Raw genomic sequence first — 20,203 nt, 5'->3', positions numbered from 1 at the left:
TTAAAGACCAGATAGTACATAAGCATCTTAGTTAATATCATTTATTTAATGACTGGGTTCATTTTCCGTCGGCAATTAAAAAAAATTATGAAAATTTGTCACCTACCCTATTCCCCACAAAAACAAAAAATTCTTTTCGTGGGTGAAGAAAAATGGTTTACGAACTACACCGACCTACGCAAAAAAATGGAAATTCGACGTGGCTATGAAACGGCAGCGTACAGCTATTTAAATAAATATTTTAAAGAAAAAACAAATAAGCTGCACATTAAATGAATAATAATATCCGTTCAGCTGGGGACTGTGGATACGCACGAGCCGAAAGCATGCGAAACCTTTATTAATTCCTCAGGGTTTAAGGTCAATGCCAACTGAATTCCTATGTAGTCCCACGATCCGTATCCATGCGAACCCAAGGACTCGAAAATGGCGTTCACACTTTGATTCATCAAAAATTAACACATTCGCATCCATGATTATTAATTAGGGTTTTTACACCACGGCAGACACTGCATTCAGTCCCATTCTACAGTGATCAAATTCGCTGTTCTGATCTCGCGAGTTTACTCGTTCTGTTGATTTGTAGTTTCCTTTTCTTGAAGTAATTCGAAAATTTGAGGGAGGTTTTCAGATGGGAAAAGGAGGGGGCTGCGTTCCGAGCAAGAAGAAAATGCCGCCCGTGGCTGCAGCTGACCCTCCGCGACCGGCAGCGGAAGCGCCGATCGCCGTCGAAGACAGTGACGTCGGCGCTAATTCAGAGGCGGCCACGGAAGAAGTTACTTCTTCGCAGTCGATGGTGCCGAAATTGAAGATATTCATAGTGTTCTACTCGATGTACGGGCACGTGGAGGCACTGGCGAGGAGGATGAAGAAAGGGGTCGACGGGATTGACGGAGTTGAAGGTCTGTTGTTCCGGGTTTCGGAGACGCTGCCGGATGAAGTGTTGGAACAAATGCGAGCGCCGCCCAAGGACGATGATGTTCCGGTCATAACGGCGGAGGAGCTTGCGGCGGCCGATGGGTTTCTGTTTGGGTTTCCGACCAGGTACGGGTCTATGGCGGCCCAAATGAAAGCGTTTTTTGATTCGACGGGGCAGATGTGGAAGGAGCAGAAACTTGCGGGGAAGCCGGCTGGGTTCTTTGTCAGCACCGGCACGCAGGGAGGTGGTCAAGAAACCACCGCGTAAGTCAATTCCTCTGATGTCGTATTTCTTTTATATCTCCGGTATATTTTTGACTCTGCTTGTTTGATTGAGGTTTAAATTGCTATTTTGGACTTCTTGTTACAGTGAATGATGTTCTTGGCATTATCTTCTTCGTGAATTTTAACGGTAAACGTACATGATAGAATCAGAACATCAACTGCACAAGTATTATATATATATATATATATATATCATCTTTTCGTGATACCAAACCAATTAAATATTGCTCTTATGGTGCACTTGAGATGATTAATTGCAAAGGTTGTGATATAGTGTTTGAACTATACTTTAATATATCATTCTTGTGCTCTCTGTTAGATATTTATGATGCAATTTACAAAAAACAATGTTCTTAAATATAAAATATTCTATAAATCAACTGTGATCCGCTATTTCCCCTGCCATGTAATTGATTCTTGATGGTTAGAAGTTGCTAACTGTTACCGCAAGAATGCAAGATGACCTGAAATTGTATACTGCTAAAAGGACAATAAGAAATTTAAAATAAAGAAGGTTTGGTAAGCAGTACAAAAAACAATTCAGAAATCTTGGTAACATGATTATTATGTTTCCATGAAATTTTCTGTTGTTGGAGAAATGATATTTTTTTCACACTGTTAATGGTAAATACAGAAAGGATATTACCATGGACATGACTGGTAGTTTGGTTATACTGTGTATTATAGTGTAGGAGCCTTAAATTTATAGTATGAATGAAAGTATTATTGTTTTATAGTATGAATGAAGGATATCATTAAAAAGCTCCCCGCTGATTTGTCAAATAATCCAGGGCTTAAACCTTAAGGGCCTGTTCAATTTTGGAAATTATTTTCCATTTTTCAAATAATTACATAAATGTCTCCTTATTTTCCAGCTTCCCGACATGTTTATAGAAAACATCTTTTATTTTTTTCTGAATTCATATACAAATGTTGGAGAAGTAGAAAACAAGGTAGTAGTTTTGTAATCATTTATAAAAGTAGAAATAGAAAAAGAAAACTGTTTTCCACAGCTGAACAGGCTCTAAATATTTTTGTAAAAGAATATACTTCAAATTAAGATTGGTAAAAATGTAACAAGAGAACAATATGTCTATCAATATTTTCTAGTAATGACTTTTAAGGCTCTAACCCATTAAAAACTGCTAGGTTTTTTCTGCCTTTCCTTATGCTTTAAAGAATGCCACTCACGGAAAAGCTTCGCACTCTTATCCCTTTTGTTATTCCTGCATGGCCTATGAAACATCAAAGCCTAGATAGGAACATTGTAGAACAGGGAATTTGTCGTGGATAAATGAGTGATTCATGGATTTGATGTCCTAACATGTTGAAGTAGTTGATAAAGAAAAAAGAGGTTTTTTATACAACTGACATTTAGAGGGGCATGTCATCTTGCTCAATTTTTTGTGGATGAAAAATGGTGGTGGTTCATGGTAGCAGCCCTTAACACAAGTTGAAAACATGATAACTAAGCATGAAGTTAATGGACTTGGATTACAAATAGAGGGCAGAAAGTTTGAAATAAAAAAAGATGAGAACAAGTCAAGATTGGTGATTTGAGCTTTGATTAAGGGGCGAGTAATTCTTGTTGTGAATTTAATGACATTTGATATCATATTCACTATGAGTTGCAATATCCTCCATAAATGTGATGGTTCAAGAAATAAATTCTTTATGGTTAAATTCGCATGATCAGTATACATGTCCATATCCTTAATCTAATAATACAGATACAGATTGTGGAGACTGGAGACACTAAGAGGATATGTCTTGTGTAATGGAAGTTATGAGGTGAAAGTGGATATGTGCTCTTATAATGTTATGGGGCATCTCCAACTGATCAACTTCATGAGATTGACATATCTATTTTGATGATGAATTATGAAAAAACAATTAAGAGGAAAAGATAGAATTACACGAAACAGGGGTGACTTGTTTGCATGGTTTGTTCATGTACAAAGAAGGTATTTGATTGTACCAATGAATTCTTCTACAGTATCAAGATGAATTTTTATCTCAGTTGACTCACATGCATTGAAGGTCTCAAACAACACCAATTGAGTGTTGTAAATATTCTCATGTCTGCGGCTTACAGCTTTTCACGGTATTTATTATCATTATCAATGAATTGAGGTTTGTGAGGAGGATAAGAAAACTCCTCTGCCTTGAGTCAGTTGAAGTGGCATATGCCAGTCTTGAATATTTGGATGAGCACATCTGTCTTAGTGAGTTTCTCTTTTAACCACGTGGACTGAATTGCATCCCATCTGATTAAGTGATTCATAGCTGGCGCTGGGTTGTCTTTGACCTTGCATCAACAAGGAGTAAGCTAGTTCTTTGCTTCTGTATGCCTAAGTGTGAAGAAACCCTTTGCAGCCTGCCTTAAAAGGGAGAAATGCCTGGACATCCCCCACAACTTGCCTTGCACTAGCTATTTGGCTGCAAGTGGAACACTAGCTTTAAGTGTAGGCTCCGTTACCTTGACTTGACACCTTTATGTGGGCTAGCAGTTTTGACACCATAAAGCATGGGCATGGTTATTGGATATGGATTGGTAATGTCCAACGTGCCACGTGCTGTGAAGAATTTATTATCATCACGATTCTCTCTCTCTCCATTTATGATTTTTTTTCTAGTAAATCTATTTTTAATGATAATTAAAAAGTTATTTTTTCTGTAAAACTCACTATGACTTTTATGTTATGCTAGATCTTACGTGATAATCTGTGTTATTTGACTTATGGTCTTTCGTTTCCCTTTTTGTTTTTTTTTTTTTTGTTTTTCTGACAAATGCCATATGGGACAATAGTGATTTGAATTGTTCATAGTTGAAGTGAACTTGTGCTAAATTTAGGGGCTGTATTCAACCTTTTGAAATAGTTACAATGAATAAGATCTGGTTACAATCAGTTGATTTGTTTAAATTATTGAGAGGCTCCATTCCACTATATTCCCTGCTTCTATTTGTTGCAGTTGGACAGCAATTACTCAGTTAGCCCACCATGGAATGCTGTTTGTTCCCATTGGATACACCTTTGGAGCTGGTATGTTCAAGATGGATTCCATTCGAGGTGGTTCTCCATATGGTGCTGGAGTTTTTGCTGGTGATGGCACAAGAGAAGCAAGTGAAGCTGAGCTGGCACTTGCAGAGCATCAGGGCAAGTATATGGCTGCCGTTGTCAAGAGGCTTGCTTTATCTTGATAATAAGTTTTATTTGATGTAACTGGCTCATATAAATCCACATTGAGCTTTCCTGTTCATTGGTTCAAATATTTCCTTTTGTGCTTGGTCCTGGCACTTGACCATCATACTTGAAGAACAAAGTTACTGCTGCCATATTTCAGTGGTATAATTCCTATTACTATTTTTTTTCTCAGTTATCTCCATTTTTAGAGCTGTACATGGTTTGAATTTTTTCTCCATGATTTAATTGAATAATAATGTTGATTAGGGGAATATGTTCCTTCAATGCATTTTATTCCTATGAAATGTGCTGCATTTTATGTTGGATAAAAGTCTCACCATTTGACTCTTTTTATCAAATTTTCATATGTTATTGCAAGAGTATTCAATTTCGCTGTTAATGCAACTTCGGTTCGAAACATATAGCCACTCTGTTTGCTTTGAATTTTCATTTATTTAGGTCCCACGAAGATGTGCTGTTTGTTTTTAGTTTTTTGTTTTAGCATGGATTGAGGTTCAAATTTTTAAAAATGGGTTTATATAGGGTTAGTGAGACCCCTTGTATTTTGTTAATGTGCCCTACACGCATGGCAAAGGCGTTTAAATCAAGGATCTATTTGTGAACTTGCAAAAAATGTATTTGTTTGACGGGATCTTTAATGATCAGATACCGTCCTAGTTTCAATCATAAACGATCAGGGATCAGCGGATGTTGCTTATAGGACTCTGCTAGCACCTTATGAGAAATCAAAGCTTTTGGGTTTCAAAGGGAGTATGGTCGCAATGCTGAAACTTAAAAAAATTAACGGAAGGGCACCATCACGCTTAATTTAGAATAATGGAAGAGGAGAGTATTTTAACACAGTAAAATATTCAAACTCAACTCAACTTGAAAATATTAAACTTCAAACTTGACTCAAAAATCAATAAGCAAAATTGTTAAAATTGAATTCGGCTCGACTATACGTCCTTAAAACTCGAGTTCAATTCAATTATGAATTAATATTAAATACAAGTTTAAATATATAAAAGTAGGGAAAATATACATACACCTTTCCTAAACTATACCATCTATTACAAATAAATGTCCCTTGAATTTCTAAAAGTCACAGGTACACCCTTCAAACCATTTTCATGGTTATAAAAAAACCCCTTCCATTAACAAATAATATTAAACCTAATGGATTGCTATAATTTATATTGAATTGTTAATAATTTTACATCATTGTTAATAGAATTTTCAAATATTGATAAATTTATATGACTAATATATTTAAAAATGTTGCTTATATGTACATATGATATAAATTTATTTGTGGCAGATCAATTCAAATGTAAAATTAATTGAGAATAATAAAATACAAATATAGACTATACTAATATTGAATGAGAATTTAAATTGTAAAATTTGAGCAAAATTTAAATACTTTAATTTATTATGTATGGAAAGTTGAACACTAAATAAATTTACATGTATTTATGTATTTATACATAATTTTTATATTTTTCTTTTGGAAATTTTGGTGTGAAGTAGGTGAAAAAAATTGTATTGTATTGTATATATTGTATTGAATACTTTAAAAATAATTCCAATCACTTTTCTAATTTTAACATATATAATATATGTTAAAAAAATCTAATACAGTATAATATATATTTTAATATTTTGTAATAATATAATTTAAAATTAATTATATAATTTTAGTGTACATAATATAAACAAAATGTTAGAATTGGTGTATTCTCAAGAGGGGGAGTGAATTGAAAATTTAAAACCTTTTGTCTAGGTTAAACCAAATAGCAGCAGTATTTCACAACATAGTGTCTTTTTATGCAATCTCAATCACACTGGTAATTAATTAAGCAAATATTTAAACAATTAAAGCAATCTCAGTATTTCTAAGTATTCACAGAAATTGAAATATAACATACTTGCGCAGGAATATAAAGTGCAAGAAATTAAAAGCAGACACACTATATGTTATCGGGGTTCGGCTAATACTACCTACATCCCCGCCTCAGCTCGTAAGCCCGAGGATTACCACTGTTGCTTACTCAACAGGTGAAGTAGTACCGATTACAAACAGGTCAAATTTTCAGGATTGACCTCAACTTTTACACATTCTTCTTACGGAACAGAGAAGGTCCTACCGATCCTTATGGGCTGGACCAACGCCCCCTCAAGCCACGTTTGGAATACAACCAACAAATACAAATTTGCATACAAATAAGGATGCTTCTAATACAAGCAGATTCGTACGACAATTCAACACAATATAATCAATGCACTTCAATATGCTATGCAATCAAAGTGTGAGAGTGAGCTAGCAAAGTTTCTTTGAAACAATCTATATAAATATGTCAACCACAAATAATGTTTCAAAGATTTCCAAGAGTACAATCAAACATCTCAAAATGATTTTCAAAAGTTTAAGCACAAGAGATATTTGCAAACCAAGCTTATCAAAAATATTTTATATAAAACACAAGACAAGCTTAAGAGTCTTGCAATAAAAGTGCAAGGACTCACAAGCTTATAAAGTTTCCCCACAAATGAATTTATTGATTAAACCAATGGGGAACACTTTGGGCTTAACTCTCTCAAAAATTAACAATCAATATGAGAGTATAAACTTGTAAATAATCTCAAAAAATACTCTCACCAAATTGCTTTTAACAAATGAATGAAAAATGGTAGAGTATATGAGCTTGTATGTGGAAGTGCAGTTCTAAAAATTCCAAAGAAATTTTTTTAATAAAAAGCCCTAATATCTACTTAATCTTTGCAAATGAAGGCATATATATAACCTTTACTACAAATATGAACATTAGGACCTGAAGGGTATTATTAAATTTGTTTAATGAATTTTAAAATTAATTTACCCTTAATTAACTCAAATTACCGCGGTTAAAAATTGAACAACTCGAGAGTTCGGTCGCCCCGATCTTTGGTTCGGTCACCCGAACAAACACATACTCAAAAGTTGAATTTCAACTTCGGGTGCCTGGTGAATGGTTCGGCTTGCTGAGTCTAAAGCGATTTCCAAACTGCTCAAGATTCGGTCGCCTGACAAATAGTTCGGTCTGCCGAACTAAAGGATTTGGTCGCCTGAAGTAAAAATGAACTTAAAGTTCGGGCGCCTGAGGAAGGTGAAAAAGTTAATTCTATACGTTCAGTCGATCGAGGACACTTAGTTTATTTTGGTTCGGTCGCCCGACAAAAGTCAACATTTTTGACTTTTCAACCACTCAATCGACCGAGGCGCTTTCAACGCACATGGTTCGGTCGCCCAAAGCCCTTTCAAACTTAAGATTTTGGTCATATTTGAGTTAAAATTTAAGTACAGGGACCTAAAGTTTATCTAAAGTGTAAGCTTTTTAATTTGACCTAAAAAACCCTAGCGTCGGTTGACCGAAATCTATGGTCATTAATTTCCCTACGGTCTATCTATGACATTACTGAGCTTACAATCCTACCATGCATGCAGTGCATTAGTTATTACAGACCGATATAACTTATTACAGACCCAAATGATAAATATAAAAAATACAACTTAAAATAAACAAAGGTTTCATACTTTGCTCTTCGGCAACCATGGAATGCGTCAAATGATGTACTCGCTTAAGTGCTTTTCGGCTTTCATTTCTTATCTATTATGCGTGCTTAGAAAAGTAAACATGTTCATACACTTAACACACAGATGAGATACTGCGGTTTGTCATAATCAAAACAAGAGACAGACTCAAAAAGTCAACACAAAAGATAAAGAAAGTAGAAAGAAATAATTTAAATTAGCTCTATAATATAAATTGAGAAAGAAAGTGGTGGAAAATCCTTCAGTTGCGACCCATTTAAAATATATATTTTTTTGTAGAATTAATTTATGTCTAGATTCTTAAATTTTTTTTTCTCATAAAAATGAAAAAGGAATTTAAAAAATAATAAAAATTTTTAGTAGGGCCACATATATATATATATATATATATATATAGAGAGAGAGAGAGAGAGAGAGAGAGAGAGAGAGAGAGAGGTTCAAAAATTAAATTAAAAATGATTTTAAAAAATTAGTGGACCCTGCATGAGGTTGCTTCCTCTGCTGAGAGAGGACCAAAAATAAAAGCTAAATGTTTAAAAAAAAAAAAACATTAATGAGGCCGCACAGGCCCTCGCCCCTGTTGACAAAGAAAGAGATAGGACAAAAATAGAAATAAAAAAAGAAAAAAGAAAAAAACCTAGTGCCACATGTTAGCAGTGGGTTTGCTAAATGCGTTAAGAATAATATATAGTATAAATAGATGTATGTACAATATTAAATATATGTACAAAATAGAACTATATAACTTATATAATATTAAAAAATAAAATTAAAAAGTTTGATTAGAGGCTCAAACTCTACCCTAGCTGTACTATAGAACTTGAATTCAACTCGTCAAAATACTCAAGTAATTCAAATTTGACATGAATTCAAGTAGAATTGAGTTAATTCGAGTTAAATGATGAATCGAATCCAAATCGTTTATGAGTAAACTCAACTCACTTACACCATTAATTTATAATGGAGGGAAAAAATTTTATTGATATTCAAAGTATTCAAAGTCAACAAGCCGAGAACCACTACAACATGCACTACAAGTCTTCCTTTTTAGGACATTTTAGTAATTTAATATACATGGAAATTTAAAAATATATGGAAAGTTACTCTCACTAGACTATAATACTTTTTTTTTTATGTTTAAATTGGATGTTATCTTATGTAATACATGCATACATAATTAAATGGATATTTCAAAAAATTTAAGCATACTTTACTTAAATTCTTACATAACCTCCCTTCAAGAAAATATAGTTAACTGCTTATTCACATCAATTCTTTTGAGTCTTAGAAAAAATACATTTACTTTGATGGACTTTGTAATATACATACAACATCTTCCAAGGGTCAAATAAAACTACATTACAATTTCTTTGAGATCATTTTTTTAGGTCTGCAATTATAGCAATAACTGAAGTGAATGTGCATGCTTTAATCATTTGAAAAATATAATAATAAATAAATAAAATAAAAAGTTAAATTTTTTATAAAGTAATAATAACCTATTATTACAATTTATACCTATACAATATATAAAAGTATAAATAGTTGTAAATCATTTTGTAAATAAAAAATATTTTTTATCTTTTGAAGGAAAGGCTAAAATTTTCGTACAAAGATATAACTATAAATTAATTTGTGAACAAAAGTATCATTATTTTTTAAAAAATAAACTTCTATAATGTTAGCATTCCTAAAATAAATTAGTTTACTATGTTCAAAAATATGGATAGTGTAAGTCATCTTCTTGAAAAATATTCTTAATTTTTGAAAGTAAGACCAAATATTCTCATCGATAGTCATTTTTTATCCAATTTAATAAGACTCCGGTAAACATTTGCACAATGTTAGCTTTGGTGTATTCCAAAGAGAGAGAGTGAATTGGAATTTTAAAACTTATTCTTAGGGTAAACCAGATGTTAGCAGAACATCACAACCTAGGGTCAGTTTATGCAATTCCAAATGCGCAGATTAATATAATATGCGGAAATTTAAACCATACGCATCATTCACAATAAAACATACACATATAGTAAATAAATTGCAGAAATGTAAAGAACACGCACGATATGCTATCGAGGTTCGGCCAAATGTGCCTACGTCCCCGCCTTTAACTCGCAAATCCGAGGATTCCACTAATGCTCACTTAACAAGTGGAGTGACACCAATTACAACCAGGTTAATTAGCACAAGGCTGACCTCAACCTTTACAAACTCTCCTTGTGGGACGGAGAAGGCCCTAGGTAAAATTCACAGGGCTGACCCCAACCTGATCCTTCTAGGTTAAATCAAACCCCCTCAGACCATACCTGGAAATACAATAGTATTTTTCACAAAGTAACTGGTACAATGATTATGCTTCTCAAGTAAAGCAGATATGTATCCAATACGCACAGTACAAACAATCAATCACACATCAACAATATAGGTAAATGTAAGCTCAGTGATGTGTATTTTTGTGCAAGCTACATTCAACAAGATATGATCGTTAATATGCTTGAGAGTTTTCTAATCAAGTTATTTATTTGAAACAGTATATATCAAGTCTAAACAATAATCAGGGTTTCAAAGATGCTGCAAGTACTCAGAACAACTCAAAAATATTTTCTTCAATGAAGTATGCTCAAGAGTTGTTTGAAAGGATAATATAACTTGTAGAAAAATATTTTTGCACAACAAAATCAAGCTATAAGAATCTTTGCAATGACAATACAAAGATCTTTAAGCTAATGAGTTTTTCCCAACATTAAATTTATCAAATAAAAATCTGTGGGAAAACTCTTACTTGACTCCCCAAAAATAGATCAATCAATCAAATAAGAACAATAGGAGTATTAGCAATCTAATATACACTAGCACAACCAATATACTCTCACAATACTAAGATGTATCAAGGGAATAGAAATTTGAGAGTATTTGGACAAAAGGATAATTTTCAAGAGAGAGGATTTTTGGCTAATGAATTTTTTAATCTTTTGCTAATCCACACAAATGAACTCATATTTATATGCTAGATCAAAAATATAACCGTTTGGGACCTACTGGGTATTATTAGAAAAGTTCAAAAATGTTTAAACATAATTAACCCAAGTTAACCCTTATTTACATTAGTTAAAAACTTTTTAATCCGGTGAGGTTCGGGTGGCTGAACCTTGGTTCAGTCACCCGAACAGACACAATTATAAAAGGTCTTTAAATAGGTTCGATTGCCCAAGTTAGAGTTCGGTGGCTTGAATTAAAGTCAGGAACATTTCTTTATAAATTCGGGTGCCTGGTCATAGGTTCGCTAGCCCGAACTCGTCTGTTCGGTCGTCCGGGGCATTTTTGAACTAAGATTCTTGGTAGCCCGAGTTGGTGAGGGGTCTTTTTCAAAGGGTTCGGGCACCTGTGGAAGGTGTGTACAAAAAGGTTCAGTCGCCCGAGTGCCTAAGTCAACTATTGACTTCTCAACAATTCGGGCGCCCAAGGAGTCTTGAACTCCTGGGGTTCAGTTGCCCGAGCTCTCTCAATTTCCTTAATAATATTCATTTTAAGCACATTTTTCAACACTCCTGTATATTATATGATATGTGTGTGAGTGTTGGGATCTAGAGTCATACTAGGGTCTTCACGGGGGCCGTTTTGAGATAGTGCCAAAAATCTGGCGTCGATCAACCCAAGGGTGCCCTAAAGTAATTCAGCCCCTATGGTTATTCTACGGTCATTTTGAGAGCTTACAAATACCTACATGCATGACATGCAGAGATTATTATAGACTGATATACCTAGTTACTATTATAGACCCAAATTACATAAAATATAAATTACAATAAGTCTTCAGGGTCTTTAGTCTTCAAGTCTTTATGTGTCATCAATTGGTTTGCTAATATAAACCTGTACACAAACTAGATAGACATTAAATATTAGAGTATTTGTCATAATCAAAATAGGGAATGACCCATAGGGTCAACACACAAAAAAGAAATTAAACTTATATTCAAGCAGAAAAGTTACACCATGGGCCAGTCAAATGGCAACTTATTAGCGGTCAACTAACCCAATGAAATTTTAAAATTTTAAAATATTTTCATTTGATTGGCTATAAGAGTGAGCATAATTTGGTTAAAATCGAATTAACCAAATTAACCGAGCAAATTCGGTCGATTTGGTTCAATTAAGATTTTATTCGGGTTGGTTCGATTTTCAATTTCATTAAAGTTTAATTTTCAATTTTCGGTTCAATTTTTGGGTTTGGTTAATTCGGTTAACTAAATTAACCGAATAGTATAAATTAATAATGAATAATTATATATTGTATATTACAATATTTTATATATACTAAAATTTATTTATTATTTATATTTATATATATTAAAAATATATATTTTATATATATTAAATTATTAAATTGATTAAAATTGGTTAACCGATTTAGTCGAAATTTAGTTCGGTCAGCATTGAGTTTGATTAAATATGGAATTTCGACCGGTTCGGTTAATAAGATTTTTTAACCAAAATTTTTAGTTAATTCGGTTAATTAACCGAATTCACCGAACTGACTGAATGCTCACCCCTACTTGAGGAGACCAAGTGTTGACACTATGAGTCCAATCCGGTTTTGATAATGACAAATCACTTGGTATTTCATATGTGCATTGTGTTTGTGAATAGGACCTATATTAAGCACGCACGGAAAGATAACGAGTCATGGAAGCCATAAAGTAAAGTTAACATATCTTGGCAAGATCCATGGAACTCAAAGAGTACGAGAATCAAGATGCAAGCGGCAAAGTTCAAGAACATCTTCGGAATGGGTATTTAGAACTCATGTACTTATATTTTCATATGATTTAATTTGAGGCTCAACATAACTTAGAATGCCTTTAGGATTTCATGTATGTCATTAGGGGACTTTCATGGACTTAGAAATACTTTTAAAACCATGGAAAATATGTTTTATAAAAGACCTAAGAAAAAGAGCAAAGCAGATTTTTAAATTAGAAAAGAAAAATTGAGAAAAATGGGGACTTCGGTAGCCTGAACTCAACCTCAGTCACCTGAAGAATTTCTTCAGGAGCCTGAAAATTAAGTTTGGTAGCCTAAAGAATTAATGGGAAACACAGCAAGTTGGCTGAGGCACTTTGGTCGCCTAACCTTGTGACCTTAGGTGCCTGAACCACTTCAGGAGCCTGACCCTCTCTTTAGATGCCTGACCCTGTTTGCCAAGTTAATTTTTCAAAGGCTTAAGGAACTTCGGTCGCCTGAGCTTCAACCTAAGTCGCCTGAACCTGTAGGAAATTTAAAATTTTTATTTTTATTAAATGAACTCGCGAGCTATTTCTTTGATCCAACAGTTAAGATCAATCCTAACGGTAAGACACTATATATACCGAATATCTAAACCCTAGAACGAAGCTAAGACACACAAGAAAGAGAAGAACACATCTTGTTGAAAGAATATTGGAAAACTTGCTCCTATTGCTATACGATTGCCTACACTTCAATTTCTAATCATCGAGCTTGGGCAAATCAATATAGAATCTCAAAGGGAACTTGTTTACTCATCTGAATTCTTATTTTAGTATTGAGGTTTGATCATTCAAGTTATTATTTTCAAGAATTTCTCATCTCATTAATTGTTATTGAATATCATTAGAAAAGTTTGATCTTGAGTGTGCACATACATATAAAAATTGTTTTTGAAAAGATCATTACTTGAGAAAGTTGTTTAGCTATTGGTTGATTGGTTTTTAATTCAAGAGTATATAAATATATATATATATATATATATATATATATTAAATCACTTTGATAAGATTACCACTTGAAAAGAGTTTTAACTATTATTTAAATATTTTAGGTTCAAGTGAGTTTTTCCATTCAAAGACTTGATACTTTTAATAGTACAAATCCACTCGATTAGATATCCTTCATAAGAACCCGAACCGTGATAATGGGTTTATTTATGTAAAGAGAGAGATAAAAGACGAAATTCTGCAGAATTCGTCAACGAAGCCATAATTCGTCGACGAAGGTAGAAGGAATTTCGTCGACGAAATTCAGAGGTTCGTTGACGAAGAAAAGCCGAGAGATGGAAATTGTAAATATCAGGATTCGTCGACGAGGCCACCGACTTCCTCGATGAAATCTTTGACTTTTCGTCGATGAAGGCACCATTTTGTCGACGAAATTGGGCCGGGTCAAAGGGCGATTGTTGACGGAATCGGGAAACGGAAGTTACCACGAGGATCGTGGAAGGATTCTCTACAACTTCTATGGATCAGAATCTCATTTCGGAGGTTTTTGGGTTTCGGTGTAAAATCGAGGTAAGGCTCGGTTTTCAATTCTGATCTAGTAGATTTGTAGGTAACTGTCTTGAAATGAGGAATAGCTTCCCAAGAGGGGGGTGAATTGGATTCTTTTTAATATTTTAATGATTTATCGACTTTTAATTTTAACAACCTAGAAAATAATATATATATATATATATATATATATATATATGTAAATAATAACCACACTCAAGAATATAGAAATTTAAATTTACAAATCAATCAATGAAATCATGATAATTCAATCACTCGATTAAGATGTAAAAACTTTTGTTGATTTCCCTATAAACTCTTAGCAACCACTTTACTTGATCAAGATTTCCGCAGATTAATCAACGTACTCCCTTCTTAGGTTTCCTCAAACGATTAACCAAAACGTGCTTTCTAAATATCAAGTACTTTTTGTTTCTTTCTCAATTTAGAAACTGCAACCTGCACATATAAATCATATAACAACAGCAAGTAAGAAATGTAAAGTAAATCAGAGAGAAAGAGATAAGAGTTTTTACGAGGTTCGGCTTCAACATAACCTACGTCCTCGCCTTTGGCAAAAACACCAAAGGATTCCACTATATCAGTTCCGTTACCTGGTGGAACAATACCAACTTACAATACACTCCTTCAATTAGGCTAGAGCCCGCCACTCCAAATAACAACCCCTTATTTGGTTCAACGATTCAACAAATCAGAATCGTTTAAGAAAGACAAAGGAATATGTGTACAAAAGAGAACTCTCACAGTAGAGTGAATTAATACACCAATCAGCTCACTTTATACCTCAAAATAATTCAAATATAAGAAATTTCAAGCTCAATTACTTGGTATAGATTATCAAATAATTTTCAAAAGAAGATAAAAGATTTTGATCGTTGGAAAACTTTGCTTCATATTGTAAATCAATTTCAGATTAGAGACTTTATCTCAAAAGAATTTTAGATCCTTTGAAAACAAAATTTTGAATACTTGAGGATTAGTTGATCTAAAACCTTTGAAAAACTTACGTTGATCTAAAAGCCTTTGAATATCTCTGGATCAGAAAAGTTGTTGAAAAGCACTAGATCTGGAAACTTTAGAAGATTTCTCAATTTCAAAATTCTTTTGAATATTTCATCAAAGTTCTTTCTCTTGTCTAATTTCTCTTTGAGATCAAGACTATTTATAGAGGCTTTAGAAATCATCCATTACTCCCAAAGATTTCTAAAATTCATTTTCAAATATTTTGAAATAAATGTATTCAAAAAAGTGGTTCAAAAAATCTTTTCATTGAGAAATTTATTACAAACGTTCGAGTGGTAGTCGCCTACCACGACTTGGCAGTCGCCTGTCACAAAGTAATTTTCAAAACAGAATACAGGCAGTCGCCTGTCTAGCTACTGACTTTTAAAAAGACTTCTATTTTAATTTGGCAGTCGCTTGCCTCAACATGGCAGTCGCCTGGCCTTTCAGTATTTAAAAAAAATTCTTTTCTTAAACCCTTTCTTTTTATTGATTTGAAAAATTATTCTTTAGAGTATATGTTTAAAACATATTTTTAACTTTCTATGAGCTTCAAATTTCTTTATACTTGGATTTACTTTGAAGTACTTACATTTGAGAATATCCTTAAAAGTATAATTTAGTCTTCGAACTTTTTCTTCCATCATCTTTATAGTTGCATTCTTTCCTTAGAGCTTTTCTCAATATGACTTCGTTCTTCATTGCTCTTTGTAATCCATGAACTTTCTTATGCACTTGAACTCTGTTGTTTTCCTGAAAACTTTTACTTAAAACATATTAAATAGATCATTTGATTTGTTATCATCAAAATAAGAATTGTAAGCCTAATTAGGCCAACATGTCTTATGAATATATTGTGTACTGTGATTTGTAGGTTTTGGAACTCGGTTCACTGTTTAGGGACCTTGGAGTTCGGGATTTGCTTACGGGGTTAAGATAAGGGGAACTATGTTTATATGGGTTCTTTTCAAAATCGGACTCGGTGGAACTGTGGTCCACGGTCTTGTGTGTGTGTTGGCTACTCATTTGGGGGGATCTAATGGGGAAAACTATGGGTTTTTCATTATTACAGTTTTGGGAAAAAGGGGGCGACAGGCTGAATCCTGGGTTTTGTTGAAAACCGAGTATATGTGTGATTTATACTGTGATATTGGGATGGTCGTGCATTGACTTTGTTTAAATTGTATTTGTTTGGAAAACCATGATTTAGATTATCAAATGAGTGTGGTTTGTTTGGTTATATAAGCATGCATGTGTGTGTAATATGTTAAAATGCTAGTAGGAACGCGGTTCCGAAATGATTTCAGGTACTGAGAGTGTTTGGCTCTATATCCGAGGGCGTTATTTTACCGCCTGTCATGTGGGCAAGAGTATCCAGCTTTATATCTGAGGGAGTGAGCCTATTCTGGTAGATCAGGCCGAAGGGTGTGGATCCACCACTTTAGCGCTGGTACAATGCCATGGGAGTCGAGGACTAGCCATGTGCCGGTGGCGCCGTGTTTGCAGGTTGGCTACGGGCCAATGCCATATGTCGCGGGCCGGCTTCGGGCCAAAGAGTGTGATGACATTGAGAATTACTGATCATGTGTATGTATTGTGACGGGGCTGCGTATAAATGGTAGTCATATGTGTGCGCGTATGCACTGTGTAAATTAGTACTGGAATGCATTTAATTACGTGTATGTTGTATCATGATAACACTCAAATACCACACACTGATATAACTTGTGTTCTTCTTTACTGAGAGGTGTCTCACCCCTACTATATGTACATTTTTACAGGTCCTTCGGGTAATCGGAACTAGCGTCCTGGTGTAGGGAGTGTAGTGGCTAGTGTACTACGTTAGCACTTGGGTAAGTGCTAGGACTGTAGTTTTGTTGGGTTGCCATTTTGAGTTGTATTTGGGCACCCAACTTGTACGTTTGGTTAGAGCCATGTTCTGCTATTGTATAGACTCTCGTATGGTACTACATATGTTAATATAAAATGACTTTTTTCACTGCGTATATGATTATGATTGGAGGTGTTTAGGGTGCATGGGAACCCCACGGGGTCGAACCCTCGTCCTTTGTACAGTATCTGTGATGATTTGTATAATACAGGGACAGGTTATATTATATTTTCACCCTCGGGTTCCATTTCCGGGTTCGGGGCGTGACATCCTTGGAGTTCTTTAATACATATTTTGTTGAAGGATATTTTCTGAAATAGATCACATTGATTTTTGACCTTTGGAATACATACATACATATATATACATTTTCATATTGCAACGGTTGTGTTGTGATTGAATATTTGAAAGAAAAACTTTGTGATTTTGATTGATTTAATATTCAAGACAAAGTTTTTATTAATAAGTTCACATCAAATATATTTGGGCATTTGTGCAAAGTGAACTAAGAACCCTAAAATTCTCCAAAGCGTTTTTAAATATATCATTACTTGGGACTTTTGGTTAAAGAGGGATTTGTGTGTTGAAGCATATCATACATAAACGATTGTATCATTTCCATACATTCTGAGCTTCAAGTTATAGCATATGTTAATGTGTTAGGAATTTGAATTGTACTCACAAGCTTTTGTTAGAAGCATTTTTTAGTATTGTTTTTCAGACTCTATTGTATACATGATTCGGTGTGTGAACCGAGGTTTGAGGAGAGAGTTGTATCTCTTGTAAGCAGTAGGTGAGGAGGAAGCTGTACCTCTTGTAAGCAGCAGATTGTAAGGGATTCCGTCCCAATTTAAGGAGTAGGGATTTAGTGAAATCCTTGAGTGGTTGCTCAAGGCGAGGACGTAGGCCAAGTCGGCTGAACCTCGTAAAAACCGTGTTTGTCTTCTCTCTTCCCTTTACTCTTTACTTTTAGCATGACATTTAAATTTTTTATATTGCATCTATATGTTGGATAGCCTTGCACATAAGTAATTGAGTAACAAGAATTCATTGGTAAATATATAAGAAGGGTTTAAGTGGTAAATAAGTGTCAAAGAATTTTTTAAATACTCAATTCACCCCCCCCCTCTTGGGATTACACCTGATTCAACACCAAGTATCTTGAAAGTCACTGCGTGTCATGCAACAATCAGGAGAGATGGTAATTATTGGTTAGAAGTTGTTAGTTTGAATTTGAATTTTTGAAATTCAAATTAAAGTATTTGTTTCCTTTCATCATATTTTGAAAGTTCTATAAATAGATCTATTGGGAGAGTTTTTGGAGCATATTTAAGTTGGGGTAAGGGAGAGTCTTATAGGGAAAATACAGAGGCATTCAAGTGTCTTTGGAGTGAGATTGAAATTCATTTCACTTTGAAATTTCAAAGAGTTCATATTCATAGGCTCTTCTTATCTTTGGTTTTTGGGGTGTGTGCCTTAGAAAGAGAATATTCCTACTTGCATACTTCTAAGATATCCTTATAAGGTCAGTCCTATGGTTTTCTCCTTTGTTGTTTTCAAAACATTATTTTGATTTCTACAAGAAATTATTCTTGCATAAATTCAAGTAAAAATTAATGTAAGATGTCATCTAGGATCTATCGAGAGTAGAATCATAGATTTTTTTACAAAATGTAGATGGTCAAATTTTTATCAAACAAACTTTTACTTAAATGAAGATGCAAAACTTCAGAAAAAATGAAGACAAAAAAATCCAAACATTGCACTGGCGATCTATGGATCCCTTTGGATAGTAGATTGGACCCCCTCCAAACTAGCTATTGATCAAAACCTTTAGGTGGTTGACTGCTTCTAAAGGTGATCGACCATCCTGTGACAAATTTGACTTTTTTATATGTATCTTTATATGATTGGCTAGAGATTTTTAGCCAATCACATGCCCCATCAAAGTCGCATGTCTGACCCCATCAAAGTCACATGTCAACTTCTGACATTGATAGTTAATGGATGATGATTAATGATGGCTATTGGTAGTTATTTTCAAATTCAAATTTCAAATTAGAATTCAAAAATAGTTTTCCCTCGCTCATTTGAATGTCTATAAAAGAACATTTTCGAAAATATTCTAGGGCAGATTTGAGAAGGGGCAAAGTGAGGGTTTTTAAGGGAAATTCGAGAGTTGCGAAAAGGTCTTCATTTGAAGGAGTGAAAAAAGTGAAATCACATGTTTCTTTTCTTGAGGAGGACTTTAGGGGTGAAATTCGAAGTGACGAGTCTTCTACTTGATCTAAGAGGGCTATTCTTCAAAAAGATTAGTGTCAAATCCTTTACTTTATTCAATTCCATGCATTACATAGATTTCGTCATGCTAAAACATGTTTATGTTTTCTTAAATGTTATGACTCATACTTCACAATGTCTCCCCCCTTTCCTATGTCAAAAATACATGTTAGGAATCATAGGACATGTTTCTTTCATGTTTGCATAGGAAAAAGCATGATAAGTGTAGACACCCCATTTTGTCCACGTCAAATATAACAAAAGCACTATTATTATTATTATTATTATTATTATTATTATTATTACAAAAAAACAAAAACAAAAAAGAAACAAGAAAACATAAAAGATGAATACAAATATGTGTACATATCTATATTACGTATATATGTATTTGCATATAAAACAAAAAAAAAACAAAAAACAAAAAAGGAGGGGAGGTATAATTCACTATTCACACACGCACAAGAGGGGGTCCTTTTTCCACACTGTTCATCCATCACCTTTAGGCTCACTCGCACAACCTCTTCATTCTCCCACTCTTCCCCTCCATTCTCCCGCTCTCTCCCTCATATCGACGCAAGTTCTCCCCCGCACTACCTTTCCCTCTCTCACCACACGACCATCTTTGACCACGCACCATTCTGACAACCCCTTCCACCAGCGTCGAGCATCTCAACTGCTCTACCGTCGTCTTCACCATGAGACATGCTCGGAGGCTCCTCACTTTGGAGCCAATTCCCTCACA

General features: G+C 34.1%; 1 protein-coding gene across 1 annotated transcript; it reads left to right on the top strand.

Moving 5' to 3' along the window:
- Positions 1–281: 281 nt before the first annotated feature.
- On the top strand, positions 282–4,673 carry LOC131160533 (probable NAD(P)H dehydrogenase (quinone) FQR1-like 2). The gene is made up of 2 exons (XM_058116321.1): positions 282–1,182; positions 4,177–4,673. The coding sequence occupies exons 1-2, from the start codon at positions 632–634 to the stop codon at positions 4,403–4,405; spliced, it is 780 nt and encodes a 259-aa protein (XP_057972304.1). The 5' UTR covers positions 282–631; the 3' UTR covers positions 4,406–4,673.
- The last annotated feature ends 15,530 nt before the right edge of the window (positions 4,674–20,203 follow it).

Source organism: Malania oleifera, chromosome 1, assembly GCF_029873635.1.
Source record: "Malania oleifera isolate guangnan ecotype guangnan chromosome 1, ASM2987363v1, whole genome shotgun sequence".
Lineage (NCBI taxonomy): Eukaryota > Viridiplantae > Streptophyta > Magnoliopsida > Santalales > Ximeniaceae > Malania > Malania oleifera.
Note: the sequence above shows the minus strand (reverse complement) of the source record. Positions and strands in the feature narration are given on the sequence as shown.